Raw genomic sequence first — 24,596 nt, forward strand, 5'->3', positions numbered from 1 at the left:
ATTGCACCTTTCGCACAGTGATTTGATGTAATGCGCCCTTTAACTCGATTTCAAAGCAGGTCAAGATTCTGAGGTCATAGAACTACTAAAGTATGTTAGCCTTGAGTTCATGGTCCGGCCCGTACGGACATATTCATCCTGGGATAACTTTAAAGCCTGCACTGCACTGCTTAGCTCTGCTTGTATTTAAAATAGCAGGTCAAAAATTATTGCATGGATTGATAAATACCATAATGGCGGGTAAGATAAGTGCTGTTAAAGATAAAGCATACCCAACAACGTTAGAGGGAATCAGACAGTTTTACGATGAATGGGCACCAACTTACGACAAGGTGAGATTAACATGGTTGCCGTATATACAAACCCTGCGCAGAGCGCTGCAGCTTTGCAGGTGCCGGGTATATTTATATACGGTACTACTAGTGCGCATGTACATGTAGGTGTAATGGCCCTGTAGCTATTAGCAGAGAGTAGATATTCTTGAGAGGGCACTCTATTCACGTGGTTTCCTTTCCAACGCTAAAAGATCACGAATTTTGGTGGTTTGCAAATGAAAAGTGTCCGCACTATCGATTGATTATGTAACTGTTATGAATAATTTATTAGGTTTTTCAATGCAATCGCCTCGACCCATTAATACATTATTATCTGTATTATCAAAGTACTTGGAATAGCAATACGATGAGTTCACTGAACTACGCCCTAATACTGATGGAGTTTTAATGGCGTTTAATGGCTTTAATCCTCTCCATACACAGATGAACAAATACAATAGATGAAGGTCAACACGTATGACCTCCTATGTGACATGTTATATGTGATGTACAAAAACCTGAATATCATAAAGATCAGTATTCGTTTGTGCATATGAACTGCACATTTAATACGTTGCTAAATATTGCTCATTATAATATATAACATTGTATAATGACAAATATTGGTATTATGACGGGGCCACAAGGGTGATACTAATTTTAATGCTATATTTTCAAAACGAATACGTGTTCCCGGTTGGCTCTAGCGATTTCACAGAAAAGGTATTTCTAGTGCAATGATGCAGCGTCGGACTCTAGCTGAGAGCGTAGCCTAAGTCATTACGGACTCCAAGAAGGGCTCTCCATACACAAATGAACAAACACAACGGAGGGTAGTCTCCTCCAGCTCCGTGACCAGCTTAATTTCGATGGAGCGGAACCAAATTGGCTGCGCAGGAGACGGGTCATTTTGCTATGCAAATTTTTCAGTGTCGTAGCCCTGCTATTAGCATAGAAGAACTCCTGGAAGCGGCAGCTTTAATTAGCATGATGGAAGGTCAGGTCGGGTATCAAAGGTTATTGTAACTTCAAATACTACTTGTATTTCACACCTTGCCACTGTCACATATTTCCTTCATATTATTGGCAGCAAGTCCTAATTTTGACTTTGCTATTGCAAAATGTCATTTCATATCCAATTAATAGACATTCTTTGAAAAAACATATCACTGGTGCCTGATGGGAATACCCGACCGCCATGTCATTAAACTGGGTCGTTTTCGCCTGATTTGTGCCCAGATGTATTTGGGGGGGGGGCGCTATACTCTCATTGAACAGGCAAAGTTCGCAAAACTAACAACGTTGTTATTTGCCAATATCAATTATCATGATCCAAGGGGTCGAACATGAATTATTCATAACGGATCAATAACTGGCCTCACTTTCTAGCTAGTAAACCAGCGGAATTTTGCATAGGTTTTGCGTTGCTAATAGAACAAACGTAAATTTTGTGTCACCCCCTTGCTATTAGGGCACCAGCTGCACGATAGAGATACTGCTTGACCCATGACCCTTTTTGACTTTATGACATGTTCCTAACATATCAATGATTCTTTTTACCATGTACATGTGTAAGCCCACAGTGGTGTAAGCCCAATGGATATACTCTAACATTTGCCCCATATGACCTTTGACATTTAGTGACCTCGGTTTGATTTTGTTCATGCTCCCGTGATATGGAGAATACTTTTAGCCAGATTGGGAGAAAGTTTGAAATTTTGACCCCAGATGACCTTTGCCCTAGATGACCTTTGACTTCGGTTGACCTCAATTTTGTTTCGCACATATTCCCCTCATTTCAAGGATTCCACCCACCAAGTTTGAGCCGGATAGGACAAAGTTTGAAATTCATGACCTTTGACCTCCGATGACCTCTATATAATGTTTTTCATGCTCCCCTCATACGAAGGATTCCATCCACAAAGATTGAAATTTGACCCCTCCGTGATGACCTTTGACCTCGGTTGACCTCGATTTCATTTCGGGCATATATTCCCATCAAGGATTCCACCCACCAAGTTTGGGCCCGATCGGGCAAAGTTTGAAATTTTGCCCTTTGACCTCGACCTCTAATGACCTTTCAAACCACCCCATAAACGTGGAATGCCCGATACCTATTTATATCCGAAATATTGGATTAATGCGTCAAAGCACGGCGAAACGCATTGCCGGACAGACAGACAGAGCTCCTTATTTTATTAGTACTAGTGCGCCTGTTGCTGTAATAGCCCTTTAGCTATTAGGGGGTATGTGGGCACTTATTGGGGTATGTGGGCGCTTATTGGGGTAGGGGCGCTTATAGAAATCATTTTCAGCAATGAATGCTGGGAAGACACTATAGCATATTTGCAGCAATGCATTCTGGGTAGACATTTACAGTGCATTTCAAATTGGGCAGATAGCCAAAAGCTGAATGGAATCTATGAATGAATGACCTTGTTCACCTGCTTGGGCAGCTTGAAACTTGTTGTAGATTGTCTAGTGGATTCTTTTTATCCATGTGCACTTGCTGCTTTGTATCCACGTGGGGTATTTTCCCCCATGACCTTTGACCTTGACCTCCGATGACCTTCGAAACTACCCGGTAAACAGCGCCCGGCCGGTACACATCTATGTCTGCAATATCGGAACGATGCGTCGAAGCGCGGCGCAACGCATAGCCGGACAGACAGACAGACAGACAACGGCTATTATTTTAGTAGTATAGATAGATAATATAGACCGCGGAACCATTTATCTATATTGACCATTTTGATACTTGTTTGACTGCGTTTGAATCTATATAGTTCTTCAAGTTAATACATGTACAGTGCACTGGCTTAGATATTCAACATGGGGGGGGGTGAAATTGAAAATACTTCGTTCCCCAATAGGAGTCAGAAAATTTGGCAAAATATAGGTTACAAACACTCATTTTCCCTCTATTTTATCACAATTTTTTAACTTCACCTAGGATTATGGGGGGGTGAAAGGTATTCCAGCCCCGCACCAAAATTATTGAAGGGGCTGAGCCCCTCCCCCCTTTTCCTAAGCATATGCAGTAAGACTATAAGTTGAAATTTTGTTGACTGAATCAACTTGAATGTTGGTAGTGAGTGTGCTGCGCTGGAGCACCGAGATTCGTGAATTCAGAAGTGATTTTGGGGCAAAATAAAGTAGGTCGTTTATACCTTTTGAATTAATTGGCTATAGCAGCTCTCAATGTATAGAAACCACCATATTATCCGCGGGATACCTGAAGGGTCCGTACCTTATTTTACTATATCCATGTTAGTAACCTTTGAAATGTGTCTCCAATCTCTTTAGGATCTTGCTCATGGTAACTATACTGCACCCCGATGGTCAGCAGAAGCAATGGCAAAGTTGGTGATTAACAAAGATGCAGAAATTATGGATATGGCCTGCGGAACGGGTCTTGTGGCACAAGAGGTAGGACCAGAAATTTCTATCCTATATATCTGCTGCAGTTGTCATCGTTATCGTCATCATCCTCATTATAATTATCATCATTAGCATCAACATCAGCAGCATCATCGTCGTCGTCGTCATCATCATCATTATTATCATCATCATCAGCATTAGGATCAACATTATCATCAACATCAACATCCTCATCATCATCATCATCATCATCGATTATCATCATTATCATCATCATCGCCATCATCATCCTCGTATGGTTAGTATCTTTGTCGTCGTCGTCATCAATACTTTTAACACCTTTATAAGTTTTTAATACTAAAATCCAGCGTTAGGAAAATACGTTTTACGTAAAACGGACTTTTACCGTAGTTTGAAACTTTCGATAAACAATACAATATTGTCTTTGGGTAGAATTGTGTACAATAATAATCAAGTTCTCATTTTATACTTTTATAGTTAATACAACACGGCTTTAAAAATATAGATGGAGTTGATATATCTACGGAAAGTTTGAACATTAGCAAAGAAACTGGTATCTACAGACGCCTGATATGTGATCGCATCGGAACCAACAAACTGGATATAAAAGATGGTATGAGATCACATAACCTATAATCATCTACAATCCAGGAAAAAAATAGTTGGCACACTTGCACTAAACAATGGAAATGCGTGCTCTATCAAAATTGGAGAGGCTTGAGAAACATGCATGCAATATATGTGAAGTACAGACTCACCCCTATATCTCACCCTTCCCCACTCCCCATCTTTCAATTTTGGGGGTCTCACAGACTTGTTGACAACATGGCTTCGTCCAACATTGAATTGGGGGAGCGGGGGAAGAGATATACCAAAAGACAGGCACAGTGTTCCAACCTTTTTTCCTGGATTGTAGTTTTGATAATAAGGCATTGGGACCAATTCATGTGTCTCAACCTTTTGTAAAATTTTAATCTGTAATTTTTTTAAATTTTAGATGTGAAGAACATTTACAGTGACTGCCTATAGGACATGCAACAAATGTCGCTCCATATTTCCATGAGAAATGCGAATTTTCAAGCAGTTGCTTTAAACAAACGGCCTACATTAGGCCTATCATGTTATATAAGAGCACATATCCAGTAATACCAAGGTCCTGGGCTCATACAACAGTATCCTTCGACTATATCCATAAATACTGTACGTATTTATAAATACGCACGTGACCACTTCCGAGCTGCCATAATAGCTTGTAGACATTAAGTCTCGAAGTGACGTTCTACACAGCCGCCGCTGGTGATCTTCCTGTACATTTGAATGCAAACATGCAGGCGGTAAACAACACGAGAGTACTATGCAGCAAAATTGTCTATGTTGTTTAACTTTGTGATTACGTATAATTATTGTAAACGTTTCCGTCTATAAATGTTTTTTTGCGTCGGCAATTAATTCCAAAATGTGTTTTTTGATAACATTTACAAATACGGAATACCCCATGTGTAATAATAATACTTAAATTTGATGATATTTATCTAAAAAGTTCCTACCCTTTTCTATATAGTGGTCAATGGCATTTGGTCACGCATGCTGGTCTTGTCCATGGGTGACGTGCGTAACCTTTGAAAGTCGAAACATACTGAATACAATTGCACCAGGCAGTAACTGTAAAGTGTCATGTATACGACTTTCTTCAGTTGCATTCGCTTAGGAACGTATAAATTAATAAAAAACTATGTTTTTATTTCAGATACATATGACGGTTTAGTTTTGTGCGGGGCTCTTGCGCAGGGCCATTTAAATCAAGAATGTTTTCCTGAACTGATACGCATTGTTAAACCTGGTAAGTTAAGTATAAAACAGTTTCAACTGTAATTAAAAATATTAAACAAGATTATTCTCTATATTTATATTTAATCAAACAGTATTATTCGATCAGATCCAATCGGTCTTATCCCAGATGGCAAGACTTCGTTTGGCCCAACGTTGGCGATGGTCGGCATGGCCACGGTCGGTATAAGCCGACGCCAAGCCAATGTTGGACCAACGTTGTTGGTCCAACCTTGGCGTAAGTCGACTATCATTTTAAGCAGGTGGAGAATGCTGGGCATTCTCTAAATTCAGTAAATTTCCTCTGTCAGCCGCGTAAATTGAATGGGATTATATTTTGAAATAAAAACGCTTAAAATATCACAAACAAGTACGCCTATGTTCATAATAAATAATAAATACAAGCTAAAACCGTTGGGGTTCGATATTGAACCCCACAAAACTAACCTTCAAATTAATTAAATACAGTAAAATTTGATTATTACTGGGTGAGAGTCGCTGTGACGGTTTTAAATTCGCCGTATTGGTTAGGCTCCGATCACTCAGGATGCAAATTGAATGGCGATTACCAATGATCACGGCAGCTGCGAAATTCAGTCCCGATTTGCTTTCATGTTCCGATTGTGTGGAAAGTGCCATACGGCTTATCAGTTTTGCCGTCTCTCTCTCTATCATGTCATCCCCGCCGCTTGATTTTAAGGTTGCCAAGGTTCACCTACCAACATTGTGCCAATATCCAGCAATATGATGATTTCACACCACCAAAAAGAATTATATGGTTGTGTGCCCTTAACTTCACTTCTCAGAAAAAACATGGACAGCTAAAGTAAGCATTAACTGAATGAGCAGAAATGTGCATAACTTTGGCAAAATTTGGATTGGTCATGATTAGTAATGTTAAATACTGCAAGTGTACCACAGATGGGAGAGATCGAATAACTTTTAATGATTTTAAGCAGCCTTTTCTTTACAGAAACACTGGCATGATTTTGCCTGTAAATATGCAATTCCCGGACATCGTAGACTTCGAGGGCCAGTCGTAAAAACTAATGACGGGCAACCTATATTTTTCCCAGCCAGAGGGATCAGGCAAGGGCTGATTTCAACCATCATAGCTGTCACTTAAAATTGAGTCGCTCCTGTGAAGGAAAAATGTTTTCTTAAGGCAAATTTAGCACATATCTCTATGGGACTCTGATTTGGTGGTGTGAGATCTGACTGAGTGCCAACGTTGGGCCAACTATGCTTTGCTATCTGGGATGCCGCCTGTGATCAAATTAAAACAGCCAAAATAAAATGTCAAAACAGTAGAAGTTAATCAGAAATTAAACAGACTTAAAAGTTAATGAATTCGATTATGTTGGTTTGTTGACTATTTCTTGTACCGGTGAAATGCAACCGTTGTTTAAAGCATCCTTATTGATATGACTCAGAACTGATATGAAAATCCACTCGCCAGTTATTTGGTTATAGAAATTAAACCAGATACATGGCCAATGGATCTCACAGTTAGACGGGGAAAGACTCGCTAAATACTCGAACAGAAATATACGGATAACAAAATATAACTTCACAAATAAACTTTAATTCCGCATCAACAAAGTGATCACAACATAATATAGATGATTGAATATACGTCCTGCTCCCACAGTGGCTGGCTCTCGACTACCCAGGGTAATTGATGAAAGGAAGCCGCGGAGCGATATATTTAAATGAGGAAATATAAAAAGAAAATAGCGCCATAACATTATATTGCGCTAATTGTTGACAGATACCAAACTCAGGAGGGAATTCAATTTTTGATCAATTCTCTTCAGGTAGTGAAACCTACTGCGAATGTGACTTTTTTCCGGGCATTGCTCCTGTACACACAATTCTATCTCATTTAATATTATAACTACATGTATTACTTTACACATCCATATTTTATTTTTATTTTTAAGGCGGTCTTATTGTATTCAATGTAAGAAGTAAAACCATGGATACTTATGAGAAATTCAAAGACGGAAAGTTTGACACCGACTTGCAGGAATTGGTCCGCAAAGGATTGTGGGTAAAAGAAGCATACGAACTTATTCCAGATTTGATTCTCAATGAACCAGGACATCAGTACGTGTATAAAGTGGTATGATGATGGACAGGGAGAACTCTTTTAACTGTTGACAAATTATTCTTTAAAAAAAGCGCAAGAAATGTTTATCGAAGCAACTATACACACTAAAATCGTCGCTGTTTTGGCATAGTGTCGTATGACGATTTTTGGGCAAAATGAGTTATATAAACTTTCAAAATCTATGAATGAAACTCTATATATTCACAAAGTTTTGAGACCTAAATGTAATTAGTTAATGAGATATGGCACTAATTAGTATGATACGACATGTTTTTTATGTTACACCCCCCCCCCCCCCTAAATCTTCATTCTGTGTTTTGGCATACAGTCGTATCATAGTCGTATCACGATACGTCGCCATAGGCCACCGTGTAACTGCAGTTTCCTATTGTTTTGGCATACTGTCGTATCACATGGCGTATCATATATTTTTACATAGGTTGTCAAATTGTGCATATTTTGGCATACTGCCGTATGAGTTTGCAGATTAATTAGGCTACTTCTAATTAGTGAATGAATAACAAGTTTGTATTATGTTGAGAACAAAGACAAATATATTATTGATTATATTCTTTGATAATAATAAACATATTTTACTTTGGTGCTCTCCAGTGGGTCTTCAAAAATTAAATGCGATTTTCTCAAAACAGCATTTTTCGTCATACGACATACATGTTTTGACAAGACTCGCTCAGATTCGCACAGTTGTAAATTTTTATATTATAGCATGCACCTTCTGGTTATTTAGGATCCCATGCATCTAGAAGAAACTGGCTTCCCGATAAACATCAACACTAATGGATGGGTAACAATCATTTTGATACAGTCTGTATGTAAACCAATGAGGTAGAAAGGATAGAGGGCCCTGCTGGCCGAATCTGTGAAGCAGGTTTGGGTCCCGGTTTGGGTGCTGTATAGATCACAAAGTTGAACAAATCATGTATTAAAACGCATTAAATTTCCCAGTATACCATTGTCTTTATCAAAAAATTGCTGAATTATAAAGGCAAACACGCCTGAATCTGGTATTTCATCAGTGTTGCCACGCTAAACAACTCTACCACTTTACGAAATTTCGCCTTCAGTCGCCGTTCCTGTAGCGCTGCATGGCAACGGGCGAATGAACTAGATTTAGGAGCGTGCTTGCCTTTATTATTCAGCAATTTTTGATAAAAATGGTACACAGTAAAGTTGAATATGCTAAAACAAGTAATTTATTTAATTTTATTAATCCATACATGCTAGAGTAAATTCAGTTTCCATTTTAGTTGTATTTGATGCTGATTTTGTTAGGTCCCTTCATTTCATAATGGCTTATTCAGTGTGTGATTGTCAATGAAACGGCAACGTACCAGCTCGAGCTCAGCGATCTATGTTTTTCTACGTCATTGATGTAAACACATGAAAAGAAATAAGTTCTGCACTGAACATTTTGTCATAACATCGTAAGGATACATTTTGTACCAATAAAACAAACTTAGAAATGATTATCTGTTTACTATAAGTGTTGTGTGAAAGTGACTTCATGACTGAATTAGTCCTGAATAGTAGACAAAAACTGCCCTTTTCAAAACTCTAAAAGTAGGTTTATGCTTGTAACAAAAGTTTTTTCACTACTTAACACTGTATACTCATTCTGGACAAAATTAAGACCATTTTTTTAAACATGTTTAAGGGAAGGGGTATGAACGTTTGGACAGTATTTATTGTGGGATATTAGAGCACGTCAGACATATCGATATATGCATTCTGAATACGAAGAATGTCCTTTTGATATCAAATAATTTTGAAATTCGCAATGTATTACACATTTTATGGTAAATAATTAAAAAATGATATTTTATGATATTTAACAGTACTCGAAGTAAACTTTATAAATCTGATGATTTATACTTAAAGTGTATGTAGGTGGGATGAAAAGCCGACGATCAAATGAAAATTTTGACCTTTCGTATTGAAGATATGGATTTTGTTTCCCAAAACACCAAAAAGAATTAGGTCTTTTTGGGAAAAAAATCCATATCTTCAATATCAAAGGTCAAAATTTTCAATTGATCGTCGGCTTTTCCTCCCTGCTACATACACTTTAAGAATATATCATTAGATTTATAAAATTTACTTCGAGGACTGTTATATCAAAAATGTGAAAAATATCAAATTTTAATAATTTGTCATAAAATTTGTATTATATCGTGAATTTCAAAAATGAAAATTATTTGATATCAGAAAGACATTTTTCGTATTCTGAATGCATGCAATTCGATATTTCTGATGTCCTCTTGTGTCCCACAAAAAATACTGTCGAAACGCTCAAAACGCTCATTCCAGATCCCTTAACTTCAAAGAAAATGCACAATGTGTTGCAATGATGGCTTTGAATTTAAGAATCATTATCCATACAATAACAATATTTAAGGATATACTTGTCACGGTCTAAGAAGTTTTTAATTATTATTATTATTATTTATTATTATCATTATTATAATATGGTAGACTTGGAACAAAACTTGTCTTAGCTAACGGGCGCTTTACACCAAATCAATGCGTCAAAATGCATGATGGTGATGAGTTCTGATAAAAAAGTATACGACTAGGCCTACTCGAGGCAGGTTGGTGTCCTTTGGGACTTAGTTTTCTATGTGGTTAGCATGTTCTAGTGAATTACAACGAAATAACGCAACACGTTATTTACTTTAAATTAAAAAATAAGAAAGCTAGGTTTCACCATGAAAAAATAGGCCTTACATGTAGGCCTACGGGATTTTTTATTTTTATTTTAGCGTTCTTTCCAAGACAGAGCTGATTTGGTGATTTGCGCCCTTGGCCTTTGGGGGGCATAAATAAGATTTTGCGGTCAAAAAATGCAAACCTTAAATATTCCTCGTAAAACGTAGAAATTGAGCTTATACTTGCTAAATCTTTTAGCCAATATGAGTCTTGGATATATTTCTTTGGTGCCATATTAAACCTGGTTTTGTTTTGATGGAATTATGAGCTAAACAATGACTTTAAATTTGTTCTGGCGGTCCAAGCGCGAAAAAAATCATGTATCGATGTAAAATCCCAAGTAATGGTGGTGTGCCCCCTTGATTGCCAAATTCAGCACCGTGTGTAGAACAGCTAGTGTTCATGTTGAAACTTGGAAATTAGGTGTATCAGGGTGCTATGAAAGACTGTTAGATTTCATGATGGACTTTCAGTGTATTGTGAGTAATTATGAGGGGGGGGCTGTATAGGCATAGGCCTATACGTTGAGTAGGCCCTAGTTAAGCTTATAGATTTCATTCATGTGAAAACTACAAGTGATGCATTTGGCAATGAATTGAAACCTTGGTCCACTCGAGCCCCTGGGTACCCAGGAATAACCGGCAGTTGATAACAGACGGGGCATTGACACAAATCTTACCAGACCTTTTCCTTGACCAAGTCCGAGTACCAGAGGATTGGTTTCAAGTTCTAGTGACAACAAAGACTGATATCCGGGATGGGGGTGGGCAATTCAATATGAAATGGGATATAGGTGTAGGGCTGGCACTTTCACAGTAGGCCTAAGGGACATTCGGTGAGAGCAAAATGTAAAAATATGAGGTCATTGGGTGAGAGCATGATTTTTGGCATCAGTCGGTGAGAGGAAAATGTAAAAAATATCGGGTCATGTGAAAACATGACCTTTTTTTAAATGGAACCTTTGGGTGAGTCAGCGCCACAGAAACCTCGAACAGTGAATTGTGCGGCTTCAAATTTTCTTTGTTTAAATAAGGGTCTTTGGGTGACAGAGCATGTGTTCGTAAACAAATATGGGGTCTTTGGGTGACAGCGACGCTGAAAAAGGGGGTCTTAACAGCCCTACATCCGGGGGGGGGGGCACTCCCTATCTGAAATGGCAGGGATGTGCCTCGGCCATGTTAAAAGTAGGGGGCATTCAGGTCAAATGTACAATTACAAAAATATGGGGTCATTCAGTACACAACCTGAAAAAAATGGGGTCATTCAGTATGAAACTTTGAAAAAAGGATGGTCATTGGGGTAACAACAAGTAAAATGGGAGTCATTGAGTGCAGGATTGCCAAAAGAGTATCATTAAGTACACATAAATAAGTGCCAAACTGCGTAAAAACAACTTGGCCACCTTGGAAATGTGAAAAATCTCATTATGTCTGGAGGAGAACACAAATACCACCTAAATTTGGGAATTAAAAGGGGGGGGGTCATTGGGTATAGCAGCAAATAGAAAAAGGGGGTCATTGAGTACATGAATTTTTTAAAGGGGGTCATTGGGTAATAGGTAGGACCATAACACAAAAAAGGGGGTCATTGGGTACAAACCGGTTTGAAAAAGGGGTCTATCCTGAGGCACATGATGCATATCTGTCATGGAAGTGCCCCCCCCCCCGGGCCCTACATAGGCTACGCGTCACCTCCAAAGTGGGAGTGTCCCCCACCCCCGGACTTACGTATAGAATTTCCAACCCCAATGAAGCATTGAAACAAAGGCCTGCCTATGCGAACCCAGGATTTCTTTATAAACGCAACTCTCAAAGTGGACAAAATTTAGATGAGGTATTGTTGCGCTGAGCTCTCGAATTACTGACATAAAAACTAAGAAATGGGAAACATTTACTATACTGACAACAGAGCATTAGAGAGCTTGCGAAATATGACGTTACTTTAACTTTAACTTTAACGTCTAGAGGATTATAGACAGGGGCGTAACCAGACCTGACCTTCCGGGGGGCAAGATTGAAAAATTCCCAATTTTTGACAAAAAGTTGTATTATTTATGTGCGCATCACGAGCGGCTTGCCGCGAAGTGATAAACGGGTGGGGTCCAGGGGCCCGCCTTAGGGCCCCTGGTGGGGTCATAGCTCATAGTTTTTGGCATATTAGAAGCTAAAAATCAGTGTTCAGAGTACAAAATTTCACAATGAGAGTAGTATAGATCTTCTTCCCTCTTTCTTTCCATTTTCTCTTCTCCCTTTCCCTTTTCTCTTCTCCCTTCCCCTTTTTTCTTCCCTCTTTTTTTTTTTTTATCCGGGGGGTCGGGTCATATGGGGTCAACGGGATGAAACAGTGTCGCTTCATGCTGCTGCCCCTCTGGGCTTAAACTTGGTAAAATTAATAGTATTTTAATAATAAACTTTAAACCAAAATAATGTTCAGTTTTTCATATCCAAATCTCGCAAAATTCACAATTAAGAAGTAGTGTTATAAACTATTATGTGGTTGAACATGTCACGAGGTCAGTTGTCATCAAACCAAGGTCATCAGGGGGCCAAGTTAATGTGGGTCAATGAGGTCAATCAGTATCTTTTTTAGCAAAAACACATGTCGCTTCCCCACCAACATACTGCAGAGTATTACATTTCTTACAACATGTTTGTGGCAACTTTCTAAAATTGAGCTAACTAAAAGTATAATATTACAGGATGCACACCACTAAATGGTCCCCATTGAATTTCTGTACAAACAGGGTCCGGGAAAACGTCATTTTGTTGACTCTTAGGCGACTCAGTTCTTCAAAACTTATACCTTTTTAGTGCAAGTTGAAGGTCAGATAAAGATCCACTGTAGAAATTATATATACGATGTCCAGCATGTTTTTTTCTAGAAAAATGCCGACTAGATCACCCTATACAACTTACGCCTTCTCACAACTTAAAATAGCTTGGTGTTTTTGAAATGTAACACACTGAAAGTTACCTTTTCAGAGTCTTTGTTAGCAGCGACGTATAGCTTGCGACACCATTACGGCGTCTTCATTCAGAGTCCAATATTCGGTATCCGTGTTGCTATACATTTTGAAAGCTTAGCCATATTTTCATAAAAAGTCGGATCCTGCTCATTTTTCTCAGGCCTAAAAAAATGAGGATTGAATATGATTCAGGGCCTAAAAGTGTTTGTTTTTAATCACGGTACGTATTACATTAAGTGCAATTTTCATTTCGCTTGAACACTGATTTTTTTCCTTCCAAAGTGCAAGAGAATTGTATTTATTGGTGTGCATATTTTTCATATTCAGACATAACTTTAGAACATCTTGTATCTCTAATAGGCTACCATCAACAATAAAAACTAATAATTGTCAAGATGCCAAAACTTTCTAATCATTTTTCCCGGTCATTTTTATATTTAATTACAAATACATTTATTTTTAGATGTCGACTAAGCCTGTGAATGCCGGGAGTGAATGTAGGTCTATATTTTCATATCATCCACAATCTTCACTCTGGATCAGACGCACTCCTTTTTAAAGGGATTTTTATTAGTTTTAATACTCAAAAATAATAATGAAATTCAAACATTTTGCATGAATAGAAGACTAGACCAAAGTGCCCCAGGCTAAAGTGCAGCGCTCATGCACAACAGTTGACAAGCTATACGGGTGACCTTAAAACCCAGTGGACTGACACACATGTCAATATTATTCACTGTGGTCAATTCACAATATAGCCTAAGGCCAAATAAAAAAAAACATGTTTCACGTCCCCTCCCGCTTCCTTTTTTGGAGGTTTCTTTAATTTTATTTTTATTTGTTGAAATTCAGTTCATACAACTTTTCAAAAGATATGTCTAGGAAGTATTGATGCTTTCTATAGCCTTGCTTACAATACACGATACACTATAAGGTTTGGACAGTTAGAGGATCTCTCAGAAAAATAGCCTACTATAAAAGGAGGCCTCCTCCTTTTCCAGGCATTATTGACATTATTGTATACGCTAAAACAGCTCTAATTATGGGTATTTGCGATAAAAAATTAAAAATAAAAAGCCCCCTCTTCCTCCTTTTTTTCAAAACCCCGGACATGAAACATGTTTTTTTTTTTTACTTGGCCTAAATAATGAACAAAAAATTGTGTCAGGTTCAAGGGCATTTTACACCAAATCACTACGCCAAAAGTGCAATTCGGCATACTATCGTGTGCGCGGGATCGTGTGCGAGTGGTAAATACATGTAAGCTTAATAATACGAGCCGTAGGCCTATAGCATCCATGATTAGGCCCTACAGGCATACAGTTGCGTTAAGGTATTTGTTTGTTTGCTTGTTTGTTGGTCGTCATGGCGGATAACATTCGTATTTGTAAAGAGGGGAAATACCCACAAACGGTGGAAGGAATAAAGCAGTTCTATGATGAATGGGCACCCACTTATCATAAGGTAGGATGGGATACATGTATTCCAGACATATAAAAATACCTATGAATAATTAAGCAGGTGACGTATATGGCAAGCCAAGGGGTCCAAAAGCGTGGAACTGCTACGCGTAGCTTCTTTCTCGTTACGAGCAGCTGTTTGACCAATCAAAATAGTCCAATTTAATCACGTGGTTGGGTCGTTAGCTGCGCGTAGTATAGTGCTAGGTATCCTCTTTCACAATTATTATCTTGTAATTAATTTACGGAATTAGCATAGATGGGTATTTCTCTGAAAAGGTGTACTATTTGAAGATAGGCAAATATGAATTTGAAAATGATTATAAAAATGTTTCCTTTACATATCTGTAAGGATGTAAGTCTCTAGTGCATGAAAACAATATTTGGCGCAATCTTTAGGGCGCCCTCTATATTATAGAGGGCGTAATCTGCAGGTTGTGCCAGGTGAGCATCATCTCCGTCACATTTAGGCCAAAAAGGAAATAAGGACAAAAAATTGTTAAAACTCTTAATTATGAGTTTTATGGATAACTTGTAAGTTGCTTGATTCATGTTTGCTTTTTTCATTAAAAAAAATATGATTTTGTACTTTCGTCATTTAGTTGGGACAATGAGAGGCAGGCTGTACGGATAATGTCATGTATGTTAGTATTTTTTTTATACAAACGTAAGTATATTCATAATTTTGCTTGAAATAACTAAATAAATTTCTATTGACATAGTAAACACATACAATATCAATTCCAAATAGTAAATTCCAGGTTGTCTGGGTCAAAGGTCAAATAAAGGTCAACAACAATTGTGATGGAGATGACAATGCTGTGATGGAGATGATAGTGATGTGACGGAGATGATATTTCTACACAAATTCCTATAGAGAATCATCTCCGTCACAGACATTTGATTTCAGTAATGTTTTCACACTACTTGAAAATTAAATTCATACAGATGAGAAGGTCTAGAATTGGTAAGCATTTTCTGATAAACTAAACTGGACTTCGCTGTATCTCAAGATCCGGTGATGTGATGGAGATGATGGTGATGTGACGGAGATGATATTTCTACACGAATTCCTATAGAGAATCATCTCCGCCACGGCAAATTGTGACGCCAACTGATGTAGCGGAGATGATGGTTCAGACATTGCTTACGATTAATAGCAGGGTTAATCTTACCCACGTGTTACATATCACCACAACAGCTTGTGGGACATATTCAACCATCATTATTTTCCGGAAAATTTCAACAATAAGACTTATATCAAATTGATCAGAAACGTTTGGAGATGATGTTGAATAAAGGTACGCGCGTGTATACTTGAAGATACCCTCAAAATTGGCAGGAAAAGAGTGCCAATGTGCACCTATTCCGGGTTGATGTTTTCGTCGTCTGTAAAGGCAGCGTACAGGGTCAAATTATTGACCTCTGATATTTGGTCTTCACCTCCAGTCGTTTTGATGCCAATGTGACGGCAATGATGCAAAACCAAGGGACAGCAATTTTTGACACAAATTTTGAATTATTCCATAATATTGACTTTAGAAGTGGTTTTAAGCATTTAAACCTTCTTAGACATGATATTTACCCCAGTCAGTGGTAATTTTCACTTCCCACACTTGCTCACAAAAACACTACAAAATCACTAAAATTCGGTGCGTGACATCGGGACATGGGGTTTTTAGGGGGGTCGTCAGATATTGAAGAATTTTTTGACTCCAAGAAATTAATTTTTCCCCACTTGGATGTTCTTAACTATTTTTATACATACAAAAGTCCATGACTAAGCCAAAAAAGAAAAAAAAATCCGCTTTTAAAACTTTTATGAGCGCCGAAAGTCGCGGGACTTAAAAGTTACTCTTTTCAGAGAATCACCCAGATAACAAGCGGGTAAGGAGGCCAAATCACAGCACGTGTCAAGAGAACATGTTGCTATTAAATGCCTGGCTAAAATGACACAAAGCATATTTATTTAGTGTTTCCAAGTTTACACCGTGTTTAATAGCAAGTAACTTTATACTCGGGCTGTATTAGCGGTGCAGGGGATATGAAGGTCAAACAACAACTACTCCTGATGTAAAGCGCTGTGTAAAGATATTGCAGGGAAAGCGATATCACATGCCACTGTGTAAATATGGAGAGAGTAAAATGGGTCATCATTTTTTTCGAAACGGGGGGGGTTCCTAAATTTACAAAAAGTCGGCGTCAATAAAATTGCGGCCCTCACTATTTCGGCATCAAAAATGTTATGACCCCCGACTCCCACCACCGATACACCTTACCCCCTAGACAGGCTAAATTGTATTGAAATCAGTCTTTTGAATACAATAAACACACTATCTGTAGTCATCTTGTGACTCCCTACATTTTGTTATTATCAATTTATGACCCCCTCCCCCTTATTTTTCTTTCCAAAAAAGTATGACCCCCTATATTTGGGACCCTCTTCCGAAGAAAATGATAGCCCCCTAAATATAGAACAATCATCATTTTGTTCAGATATTACTTTAGTTACTTGCTGATATACTACAGATATTTTCATTTACAAAAATTAACAACGTAATATTTGTGAGAGAGGATGTTTACATCAGCTCCACGTGTTTAAAACCGCGAATCTGATTGGTTAATAAGCTGCACGTAATGAGAAAGAAGCTGCGCGTAGCTAGTCCCACGTTCTGACCCGCTTAGCTTGCCATAGACGTAGGCCTTTTCACCAACTACGTGTATTAAAGATGTAGTGTTTCGCTTGTTTCGACGAATAAATCCGCTGCAGAATACCATATAAATATAAAAATTATAATATATAGTAATTAATAATAATAACAATAAAATAATGATAGTAATAACAATAATAATAACAATAATAAATAATAATAATTAATTAATAATAATTTGATACTGCGCCCCCGCCATACTCAGCTGCAGTTACTGTCCGTTTTCCTATACACAATACACAGTGCTCTACCATTGACGCGTGACCTCTACAAATACTGTATTTTGGAAGTATAGGATATTGCCTAGTTAACGCCACTGTGTGAAAAATAACCGGCCAATATTTAAAGTATTCTCTATTTCTCTGAAATTCTAGAAAATATTGTTTTGTAACATGTCCTAATTTTTTAGCTAATTTAGGTGTTTGGAAATATTCGCACTTTGGTGTTTTAGTGCATGTTATAGGTAATAGGACATTGCCTAGTTAACGTCACTGTGTGGAAAATAACCGGCCAATATTTAAAGTGTTCTCTGAAATTCTAGAAAATATAGTTTTGTAACATGTCCTATATTTTTAGCTAATGTAGGCTAGGTGTTTGGAAATATTCGCACTTTTGTGTTTTAGGAAGGATATGTAAACGACAGATAACACCAAAAAATATGAAGAAATTATTTCCAAACCGTGCTAAGTCAATAACCATTATATGTTTCTCATTTTCAAGAATGCTGGTTAACAATAAGCAGACTAGAATTAATATGGCCATGTTAGTAACCTTTGACATTTATCTTCAATCTGTTAACTTGGTTTAGGATCTTGCTCATAAGGGCTATAGGCCCAAGGCACCTCGATGGTCAGCAGAAACAATAGCAAAGTTGGTGCTTAACAAGGATGCAGAAATTATGGATATGGCCTGCGGAACGGGTCTTGTGGCTCAAGAGGTAGGACCGAAAATTCTTACACATTTATTGCAGTTTTCATCGTTATCGTCATCATCATCATTACCATGATCATCGTCATCATCATCATCATCATCATGGGCAGCAGCAGCATCGCCATTATCATTACCAGCATCAACATCAACATCGTCATCGTCATCGTTATCATCATCACCATTATCATCGTCATCATCATCATCATCATCATCATCATCATCATCATCTTCATCATCATCACCATCAATATTATCACCAAAATCCAGCAATAGTAAAATACGTTTTTTTTAAAGAACTTTTTTAAACTTATCATAAACAATACAATATTGCTTTTAGGTAGAACTTGTGTACAATAATAATCACGTTCTCGTTTTATACTTTTATAGTTGAGACAACATGGCTTTAAAAATATAGATGGAGTTGATATATCTACGGAAAGTTTGAAAATTAGCAAAGAAACTGGTATCTACAGACGCCTGATTTGTGATCGCATCGGAACCAATAAACTGGATATAAAAGATGGTATGAGATCACAATAATTTGACCATCTAGTTTTGACCAATTCATGTGTTTCAACCTTTTGTTAAATTTTAATATGTAAAAAAGTGTTGTTTTTTGTTTGTTTGTTTTTTGTGGGTTTTTTTTGGTTCTTTAATATTCGGATAAAATTAAATTAATACTCAAATTTGATGATATTTATCTTGGTGCTTGGTGGATTATGTATGGTAGAAACACACTAACAGCAAATGTAACGTATCATGATTACCACTTTCTTGCATTCGCTTAGTAACTTATAAATGTATATAAAAAACTGTGATTTTATTTCAGATACATATGACGGTTTAATTTTATCCTCGGCTCTTGCGCAGGGCCATTTAAATCAAGAATGTTTTCCTGAATTGATACGCATTGTTAAACCTGGTAAGTTCAAGCGTATAAAACAGTTATTGTCATTACATTATTTAAAAAGGATTTTTATTTTTTCGTTTATCAAACAGTATATTCGATCGGATCCAATCGGTCCAATGCAGCATGTGATAAAATAAAATGCCAAAGCAGTAGATATTAATTAGAAATTAAACAAACATAAAAGTTAGGCCAAATCAAATTAAAAAAATAAAAACGAACATGTTTCACATCCCCTCCCGCTTCCTTTTTTGAGATTTCTTCAATTATATTTTTATTTTTTGAAATTCAGTTATAACTTTTCAAAAAATATGTCTAGGAAGTAGAGATGCTTTCTATATAGCCTTGTCGATATACAATAAACACTTTTATAAGATTTATGTGATAGTTACAGGGGGGGGGGGCTATCTCTCAGAACAACAAATAAAAAGAGGCCTCCTCCTTTTTCCAGGCATTATTGTATAGTAATTTTTTATGCTAAAACACCTCTAATTAGGCTAATGAAAGTCAATGTTATGTTTAGCGTCACCCGCCCGCGTTTGGATTTTCTGGCCGCGTTTGTGATGCCAAAATCCCAAAACAATTCATTATTTTGTATTTTGTATACAATTAGTTTCCAATGGGGACACAAGCACAAATGCCAATAATAAATCAACCTATTCCAACATAAAAAAGAACTAAAAACAAGATTCTGTCATCAAATTGAACTATAATTGGCCATTACCCCAAGGAGGGCTGGTTTGGGACCAATAATGTGGACAGTCATTTAACAATTGAGCTGGTATAAATACCTGGATGGTGAAAAATATTTTTAATACAAATTTGTTGGTTCATATGCCTTCAAAAAAGGCCTACTGTTGATTAGAGTTGTTTTAAAAGAATATTGGAGGGTATATAGTGCGACAAGTGGCTGCTATTTTGTAATTAATGAAACGCTGCAAAATAATGAATAATGAATAATGAAAAAGTTGCCTCATTGTGGTTTGAAAAAAATGTTACGCTAAACATAACATTGACTTTCATTAGCCTTATGGGTATTTACACAGATTTTGCGATAAAAAATACAAAATAAAAAGCCCCTCTTCCTCCTTTTTTGTCTTCAAAAACCCGCCCCTTAAATAATGACCATCATTCAAAAACGGAGATTGTAATACAAATCTGTAAAATGCGCTGGAAACAGAATTTATTCCTGCACATTTTGACTCCTCATTTGTAGCAACTGACTAAATATTGACGTCATAGCGTACATTTAAATCAATTTAACCCAAGATTTGAAAGTTGCAGTAAATTCTATTGATTTGTATTCAGTATAATGGAAGGAAATCTGTGTAATGATATCTGAGTGGTTTGCATTGTATGTAAGTGCAACTTTCAAATCTGGACTGCACTACATTAAATTGACCGGTGTTTTATTGTTTTTTGGGCTATCGTATCGAGGTGTTAAAATGCGCAGAAATAAATTCTGCTTCTAACGCATTTTACAGATTTGTTATACAATAGTCCCTTTTTTGAATGCCTATGCTAGTATTAGCTAGTATTTAAGGGAGGTTAGCTACTTGTGATGTTTATCTCATTGTATTATAACTTTTACTCTATACACATCCGTATTTTCTTTTTCTTTTCAAGGCGGTCTTATTGTATTCAATGTAAGAAGTAAAACCATGGATACTTATGAGAAATTCAAAGACGGAAAGTTTGACACCGACTTGCAGGAATTGGTCCGCAAAGGATTGTGGGTAAAAGAAACATACGAACTTATTCCAGAGTTGATTCTCAATGAACCAGGACATCAGTATGTGTATAAAGTGGTATGATGGTGGACAGAGAGAACTCTTTTAGAAGTTGGCAAATTGTTCTTTAAAAAAAAAACGCAAGAAAGATTTATCGAAGCAACTGTCTACGTGACAGAGTGATGTATCGACAAACAGTCCAGGTCAAGTGCGTTTTATCAGTCGGAAGTTGCGTCTGGAGCTATTGGTCCTTGATTCTGTCATTAGTTTCTGTTCTGCGCTGCCTGCTTTATCAAAATAATTAATACCTATATCTATAATATTACAAATGCATGTATTGGCAAGACTCTCACATCAGAATAGTTCAGTTGTAGATGTTTATATTTAATGTTATATTTATAGCATGCAACTTCTAGTTATTTAGGATCTCATGCATCTAGAAGAAACTGGCTTCCCGAAAAACATCAGCACTACTGTACAGGGTGTAACAATACAATTTGTACAATTTTGAAAATAGAATAACACAGGTATGCCCCTTATTTTTTGATTTTATATTTATATGTTTATCAAGATAATTTCTTACGCCACAGATAAGCTTTGTTCCAATAAAACTGGTGGTATACAAGTGAAGATATTTTGTCTAAGTATTACAAAAGTAACTGAATATAGTTAAACCATGGACCAGTTGGACGGTGCTCTTATGATATAGGTAGTTTTAAACAATGGGGTATTCGAAGTGCAGTGGTAGAAATGATTGCATGTGTACACGTGGCATCACTTTGCTATGTTATTTGTGGCAGAAGGGGCATTTTTGAACGTATTTTTGTCTCAGACCGGAAGTAACCCCTTAATGACCTTTGACCCAAACAAGAATTTATCTTTAAAACAGACAAGTTCACGGATCGAGTGTACAGTACATGTACTTTGAGCTACTTTGGTCTAACATTTAATATTCATATCTAACCTACTCTGCACTTATTCGACAATAAATAAGTGATATGAGACTTAATAATGATACCTGCGTCTTGACACTGGAAAACAATATTTTTTAAAAACCTCATTTTGCATTTATTTTTTTATTGCGTTGCAAAGTAGCAAAACTTTCTTTATATATGGCCTAATTTATGCCTGGAGAAGGCTATCCCCTCTTACAACCTATCAACAGGTCTGATTTCTATAATGAGGTGTCACCGGGTTTGCAAGAGATGATTAGTAGAGACCTTGCGAAATGAAGTTACTTTAACTTTAACTTTAACGTCTAGAGGATTATAGAGGATTATGTATTCAAAACCACCTTGGTTTTGAATACATAATCCTCTATAATCCTCTAGACGTTAAAGTTAAAGTAGCTTCATTTCGCAAGGTCTCTAATGCCAAATCTAAACACCATGAAATTCATCACATCACGACCAAGCTCGCATTGGGCGCCCGTTCCTTTTTTAAAGGAATTTTTATGTCGGGGTCATGGTCCAGCTTTTATATGAACACCAATATTATACAGGTTTATACACATGGGTTATTACAAGAGTCAATACACATTCAATTAACTGGGTTATTACAGGAGTCAATAAACATTCAATTAACTATAGATAATGGACTTAGTTTTGTGCAATGTAATTATATTAAACTTTTTGTGACGTAAATCGCCTGCTGCATAGTTTTCTAATTACAGATGATATGTTTACTTTGTGATTAGGCCTGACCATTAAATGGTAGTTTTGATTAACCAATGAGTTATGTGCATTGTCAGCATGTGATGGCTATAAGCCAATTGAAAACATGTTTATAAATAATAATTCCTATAAAAAAGGAATGGGGCGCCCAATGTGAGCTTGGACGTGATATGGTGAATTCCATGGCATGGTGTTTAGATTTGATATTATAATGATTTACCCAGGGAAGAGTAGAAGATGATCAAATGCAAATGTGTTTGATTGGGGAAGGTGTATCACAGGACCGTTTTGGATGAAATAAATTGAATTGGAATAAAGCTGTCGTGTCAATTTGCGATTATGTGGGGTGGGGGAGTTCTGTTTTGGGGGCATATTGTAGTGATGATATTGTTTCTACTTGCTAATACACTGAAAATCTAATAGAGATGAAGGATAAAAAACAATTACAGAACATTCATTCTTCATAAAAGTAGCTATGGGTATACAATGTTTACAAGATAAGAACGTTAATGTTTTGTACATGCACGTAACGTCTTTGATACATAGCTGTTAACACACTGAAAATCTGACTAGAGATTTACAATTTGATGATATCCAAAATAATACTTAGCATTGAAGAATTAAAAACAATTACAGAACTTTCATTTGTTAACATACACGTAGCAATGATTAACAATGTTGAAAATACAAACGTAACGTTTTGTTCATAAACGTAACATCCTCGACACATCTAGGATCCGCATAATTTGTTGATTAATGTCATAAACAGTCACAAAGGATTTATGGTCTGATCATTTTATCATTTGAAGGGGACCCGATATTGCATTTGGAAGAACCAGGCTTTTCAATAAATATCAAAACTGCTGGGTACCAAACTTTTGATACAGCTTGTATAGTAATTTGTTCTTCCATGTAAAAGAACTTGGCCAGTTGTTTCATCCTTAAAACAATAATACACCATATTTTCAATTACACCATGCAAATAGATAAGACCTTGGTAAGCCATAGTGTTGGTCACCGTCTATCGGGTTCTTAGAGGCGGTTAACTGGTTTAAGCCCGGTACAAAGGTCACGGTTTATTTGGTGTTTTTATAAGTCCATTAATTTTGTATTTTAAACAAAGAATATACGCACAAGATTTTATCCCGTGCATATCAGAAAACAATAATAAAATAAAATCCAAGCAAATTGTGGTTTTATTTCTAAGCTGGGCATAATTTTAGCGAAGTAAATCTAGCAAGAGTGAAATTAGAAGCTTTTCACTATTGGTGGCGCCCGCTTAAGGCGGGCGCCCCCCCCCAAAAAAAAAGGCTAAACAATTCCTTCACTTAACAGACTCTTTCCCGGGTGTACGGCTAAATATTAAGTTGTCATGTGTGGCAAGATTAGATAAAGGCATACAAACTAGGGTATGAGATATTAGGAATTGACCTTTTCGGTAAATCCCATAACCCTTTACAAGTACACCCAAGAACTCGTCATTTTGCGTCACGCCGCTCAGATCTGCGCCGATGCGCATATCGTTTATCGAACATCGTTACTGCGCATTGCAAGTCGGCGTGACGTATAAATGACGAGTTCTCAGGTGTGCTCGCAAAGGGTTTTGAGATTTACCGAAAAGGTCAATTCCTAATATCTCATACCCTAGTTTGCATGCCTTTATCTAATCTTGCCACACATGACAACTTGATATTTAGCCTTACACCCGGTGCTGCGTGCAAAACCACATACCTTTGCAAAATATGATATTTTGCATATGCAAAATTACATACTATCCAAAAGTATGTAGTTTTGCATATGCAAAACTACATACTTCGGCAAAATATGTAGTTTTGCA

At 37.0% G+C, this 24,596-nt stretch overlaps 2 protein-coding genes across 2 annotated transcripts; both read left to right on the plus strand.

The window, feature by feature from the left end:
- Nucleotides 1–9,072, plus strand: LOC140146779 (methyltransferase-like protein 27). Its single transcript, XM_072168656.1, has 5 exons — nt 1–332; nt 3,621–3,743; nt 4,194–4,329; nt 5,464–5,556; nt 7,487–9,072. The coding sequence occupies exons 1-5, from the start codon at nt 93–95 to the stop codon at nt 7,672–7,674; spliced, it is 780 nt and encodes a 259-aa protein (XP_072024757.1). The 5' UTR covers nt 1–92; the 3' UTR covers nt 7,675–9,072.
- A 5,509-nt stretch (nt 9,073–14,581) lies between these two features.
- Nucleotides 14,582–21,218, plus strand: LOC140137490 (methyltransferase-like protein 27). The gene is made up of 5 exons (XM_072159209.1): nt 14,582–14,812; nt 18,328–18,456; nt 18,837–18,972; nt 19,279–19,371; nt 20,983–21,218. The coding sequence occupies exons 1-5, from the start codon at nt 14,714–14,716 to the stop codon at nt 21,168–21,170; spliced, it is 645 nt and encodes a 214-aa protein (XP_072015310.1). The 5' UTR covers nt 14,582–14,713; the 3' UTR covers nt 21,171–21,218.
- The last annotated feature ends 3,378 nt before the right edge of the window (nt 21,219–24,596 follow it).

This window comes from Amphiura filiformis, chromosome 2 (assembly GCF_039555335.1).
Source record: "Amphiura filiformis chromosome 2, Afil_fr2py, whole genome shotgun sequence".
NCBI classification, from domain to species: domain Eukaryota; kingdom Metazoa; phylum Echinodermata; class Ophiuroidea; order Amphilepidida; family Amphiuridae; genus Amphiura; species Amphiura filiformis.